The sequence below is a fragment of the Zingiber officinale genome, chromosome 6B (genome assembly GCF_018446385.1).
Source record: "Zingiber officinale cultivar Zhangliang chromosome 6B, Zo_v1.1, whole genome shotgun sequence".
Classification (NCBI taxonomy): Eukaryota; Viridiplantae; Streptophyta; class Magnoliopsida; order Zingiberales; family Zingiberaceae; genus Zingiber; species Zingiber officinale.
In genome coordinates, this window is record NC_055996.1 from 111,413,234 (window position 1) to 111,418,466 (window position 5,233).

General features: G+C 37.2%; 1 protein-coding gene across 2 annotated transcripts; it reads right to left on the reverse strand.

Moving 5' to 3' along the window:
• Positions 1–1,965: 1,965 nt before the first annotated feature.
• On the reverse strand, positions 1,966–4,934 carry LOC121988921 (probable trehalose-phosphate phosphatase 6). Of its 2 annotated transcripts, XM_042542653.1 has the most exons (11): positions 4,514–4,934; positions 4,297–4,437; positions 4,100–4,171; positions 3,904–4,002; positions 3,777–3,830; positions 3,576–3,677; positions 3,410–3,487; positions 3,239–3,308; positions 3,069–3,139; positions 2,281–2,373; positions 1,966–2,200 (listed from the first exon to the last, which is right to left on the reverse strand). In XM_042542653.1, the coding sequence occupies exons 1-11, from the start codon at positions 4,796–4,798 to the stop codon at positions 2,126–2,128; spliced, it is 1,140 nt and encodes a 379-aa protein (XP_042398587.1). In that variant the 5' UTR covers positions 4,799–4,934; the 3' UTR covers positions 1,966–2,125. The 2 variants fall into 2 exon arrangements, 1 of the variants encoding a protein (XP_042398587.1); XR_006114130.1 differs by lacking the exon at positions 1,966–2,200 and having other exon boundaries at positions 2,312–2,373; positions 3,208–3,308.
• Positions 4,935–5,233: the final 299 nt, after the last annotated feature.

Sequence of the window (5,233 nt, forward strand, 5' to 3'; positions counted from 1 at the left end):
ATATATATATATATATATATGGAGCCACCCATAAGCTAGGGTGACCTTAGTCCACTTAATTTAATTTTTACATAAATTTTTTATCTAGCCCAACAACTTTTGGATTATTTCCATTAATTCCCTCCTCCTTCCAAATTTTAGCCAATTACCACACAAAAAAAAACTATTGAAAAAGTTTGAATTAAAATATTTAAGTAAGAAATGGTCAAAAACATACACGAGTCATTTTCCTTCCATTTAATCATTTTATCAATTATTTCCTAAATTTTGGGTTATAGGATATGTGCATTCGAACTCTAGGAAAATTCCCGACCAAACTTGGTTATGATCATCGCCTCCCTTCAAGTTTTCAACAATAATTTTAGCAAAATTACCGTGCCACCATTTTATTATGACCCAAATCAATTTTGCTTCATTTTTTAAAGAGTTTTCAACTCGATTTTAGATCCTTGGTTTGAGTTTTTTTGACTAACGATTGTTAAAAATTTTACCTACTTAATTTAGCTATGATTTTAAGAGTTTTGAAGCTTGATTACAACTTGTATTGTTTGATTTGTAGGTCGTCTTAAGTAAAAATTTTATCTATTTGATTTAGTTTGATTTTCAACTCATGTATCGAGTTAATATTGTTTATTGATTGATTTATTATTATAGGTTCGAGCTAATATTTAGTTTTGATTATTTGAGTTGCAACTATATTTGGAGATGATGTTTATTATTTTTTAAGTTTAGAGTTTTGGCCTAAAAATTTATTTTTGTGAATTTTGGGAAAAAAATTCATTGGTTGTAATATTTGAGAATTATAATTATATCATTTACTTATATACGGAATCTAATATATTTATTTAATTGGTAGGATGATCATTTTATTTTAACTCTTCCTATTTTTACACCAACAATTGAATGAACATTTTTAATTATAAAAATTATTAAAATAGTTCTTATTATCATAATAAGATGAAAAAGTACTTTTAACAGATTATATGATTATCTATATTTAACGAGAGTCAGTTGAAAAAATTGATAATGAAATAATAATTAATTAATTTTATTTTAATATTGTCGATTCTAAGAAAAATAATTTCAATGATATTTTTGTTTAATGATTTTAAATGTATTAAATATTAAATATTTTTAGAAAATTAATATTCACATAACTTTTTATTTTATTTATATTTTTAAATTAATTAATTTAGATTATCAATTATAATCAACGATTAGTCTAAAGTACTTTTGAATCTTGGCTATGAGCTTGTATATATATGGTTTGATGAATGTGGGGATGCACCATCTATCTTTCCACGTATGGAATGGCTGGAAAAGGAAGCTCGATTAATGCAATTATATGAGTGAAGGCAGTTGAGAACCAGGTGTTGCTCCATTATTAATTACAAGTCGTATCCGAAAGTGGATTCCAACTCCTCCTTCCAACCATGCCATGGCCTAACTAACAGATACATTTAGCTATCAACACCAAACCAAGACAACACCTGCTTCATGTGCTGATTAGTCTTAGTCTTCGTCGTCGTCGTCTTCTTCTACTTCTTCTGCTTCTTCTAAGGACGAGTCAAGCAGCAGATCCATGAGATTGAAACTGGAGTACGTACTTTTTATTGGTTGCTCCAAAAGTTGAGGATCCTGTGCATGCACAGGGGCAGATCAGCTTTTGCTTACCGGCAATAGATCTTTGAGCTTGCATAGCATGCTGTGCTGAAAAGTTGACATCACATCTCGTTGACTCGTTCATAATTTTACAGATTTAGATTTCAAGCAAGCAAGTTTCACACCGGAAGGATTGGATAAATAGGCCATGAGAGATTGAGAGTCGAGTGACTTGTAAATGGGTTAACTAGTTCTTTTTTTTTTCTTCTTCCATTTTCTTTCAACTCAATCTGATTAATTTTATTTCTTATTTATTTACAGAAAAAAGGCTGCAATATTCCCCTTACAGAGACTCACAAAATGTGTCGAGAAACCCAATAAATAAGGGTTTCAAACCTCCTGCCGCAGCAGTGTCGGACAGATCATTATTATTAGAGGGGATTTAACAAAAAGAAAAGTGAAAATATTTTAATCATGGAACAGACAAGAAAAAAAACATCCATGAGATCTTCTATTCTCTGTATTAAACTGCACTTCTCGGAGATCCTTCCTCGGACAATTGTTTCCACTCCACTAGGCAATGCAAGAACTTGAGAACCTATTTGGAAATTCCACGTTGATTATATTTGTTCTCCAAAAGAAAAATAAACTTGTTATATCTTGTATATTACTACTTACCTCAGCTGGCTCTCTGAGTGAAAAGGAGGCTTTTGTTTCTTTTGCGATCTTGGAGACAATAATGCCAAAGCCCTGCTCTCTATCGCGCAAAACCTAGAAAAAGAATTATAATCAAATTCCTTCAAAACATACCTAATTGTGAAGAGAAGAAGCTGGGAGAGGAGAAGATAGAAGAGGAGAGGGAGGGGAAAAAATTAAATTCATCTCTATCTTTGTTTTAACTTAATTAGCTTGTATTTTTGTTCTTGTTATTGTCATCTGAGCTCTAAAGGCATCTCAATGTGGCCCTCATCTCCGCACTCTTGATTGGTCAAGCCATATTTTAACAAACCTTGCACTTCATTATATTCATTTTCAATTGAAGATTGAATCTCTCTCGCCTTTTCTGAGGCATTTGCATGATTGCTACAAATTCGACGTGTTTGAGCATGTCTCTCTCATGTCTTACCATTTACACTAAATGGCTAGTAGTCATCTGCGATTTACCTCCTTCGTGTTGGTCTAGGGACAAATTAGAGGAGGCACTAGGAGCAAACGAATCGACTTGCAACATTTGCACGATTGCTACCATTTTCAAGTACAAATAGGTGAAGCTAGCATAGATTATTCAATTTTGAAGTGAAATCCCTCAAGAGGAGATAACATTTTAATTCCTCTTATTTTTTCCCATAAAATAAAAGAGGAAGAGCTTATCAAAATTAGAGCTCTCGCCTAGTAAATAAGCGACAAGTAGTTAAAGGAGATTCATCTTTTTCAGCAGTCAACGCTTGAGATCAACAGTATCATACCTCGAAAGCATCTTCATCAGTGCAATCATCTCCTATGTACAATGGAAACACATTATTGTAGCCATCAAATCCTGAAAGCCAAAACAAAAGAATCAAACGAGTTGTTTCATTAAAGAAAAAAAGAAGAACGATAATATGCCTTTTCGGTCAGCTCAAGAGCTTCAGTTTACCAAGAGATTCCAACAAGAACTCAAGAGCCTTCCCTTTGTCCCACTTAATACTCGGCCGAATCTCCAAAACCTGATTTCATAATGCAAACAAACAAGTCTTATCCACGAAATTTGATGTAACTTCGAAGAAAAAAGCAACTAAAAATCTAAGTTCGTTTGAGATTAATTTACCTTTCTTCCATAGGTGAGCTTCAGTTTGGGGTAATCCATGATCACTAATTTCACCAAATCAGCAAGTAAATTCCATTTCTGCAAGTAAGAAAAAAGCTTAAGAATTTACATCTCTGACGAAGAACATCAGAGCCATTTCCCCAAATTAACGTCCAATTTTCATTACCTTTTCCTCGACGCATCGAAAGTGAACAGAGAGACAAAATTTATTGTTCTCGACTCTGGAGCCAGGGATGCTCTTTACTATGTCTTCCAAAGACTTGCAGACCTTTCACAGAACAGTATGATTGTTAGGTAAGGAAAAGAAACCCCCACAAGTTCTGCTAAAATCAAAGATGAAACTGAGATTCGCAATGGAAGCCACCACCTCATCTATCATCGGAAGAAACTCCTTGGCGGGTTGACATAGAACACAGTGTGTCTGCATCGCTAAATAAGTAAGCAAATTGCAAATTTGATATAGTTCGTCAACCAAGAAAGAGAGACACACACACATTGACTTTGGAATGCTGAGTCCCCTCCTCCGGTCCTTTTATGTCCATGCCGTGGCTTCCAGCGTAGTACAGTTCTGGTAGCTTCACGAAGCTGGAGACCTGAACACGTCCAAGAATTTTCTCTTTTTTTTTAAAAAAAAATAATGTATTGGAGAAATGGAGGGAAAATAGTAATGAAGATGGAACGGCAATGCACCTTTTCTGTGCACCTCCCACTCACGATGGCTGTGGGAAAATGACTTGCCACTTCTTTCACTGCCTCCCTCATCTACATGGAGACAAAGAGTAGGGAAAACAATATTAAGGGAGGATGAATGATACCGTTTAATTAATTCCACAATTTAAATTGGGAGTTCTTGAAATATTTTCCATCTGATAGATCACGTAACTCACCTCGTCGGACATGAAGGCGCGGTCGGGATCCTCAACGATGGGCGACAGAGTGCCATCGTAGTCCAAGAACATCACGACCTGCTTCCCCTTGGCCGTCGTCATCACCTCCTCGAAGTTGCTCAACGCCGAGGGATGCATCCTCTGCGCGCATGTCAATACTCTGTAATTATATTCCACTTCAATCCGCAATTGCTGTCGTTGGAAGAAGTGGACTTACCACCCAGCTGTCGTATTCGGCGTCTCGGGCGGCCGACATAGCTGATGCGCTGCTCGTCGACGACGACTTGACGTGGGTTGGAGACTGTATCTTGATGGATTCGATCCATGAATTGCCTCTTCCGGCTGCGGCAAGGTCTAGGCGTCTCTCCGGCCTCTTGCACCGGAGATAGCCGGGGGAACGTGGAGGAGGGTAGGATAAGTGAGGAAACGCTTCGGCGATGGCTGCCGGAGAGACCACTGCGACTGGTAGCTCCTCCTTCCTCACCAGACTCTGCTTCGTCATCCTCGTGCCCTGCTTTCGAATTCTCAGAAGGAACTGCTTAAGTTTAATTGGAAGAGGAAGAGAAGAAGATTGAACAACAAAAACAACAGATCAGAATCCTTCAAGCTTGAGCTTCCACGAAGAGGATAGGAAGAACATGCGAGGTATAAGTAGATCGAGCCGGGGACGGGAAAAGACGGGAAAAAAAAAGAAAAAAAAATGGCGCGGGAGGACCAGTCGGGCCCACCAGGGACGATGTGGGTCTGACAGTGGCTTGGGCACGTAGGTTGGTGGGGCCCAGGAAGATAAAACGTGTCGCACGGTGTGGATTCTCGCGGCGCAAAGTGTTGATGGTGAAAATGGTAGTAGATTGATGGGAGACGCTGTATTTACCAATTAATTAGAAGATTGTACGGAGAGTAGTTAGTCTTTATTTTTCATATTAAAATAAAATAC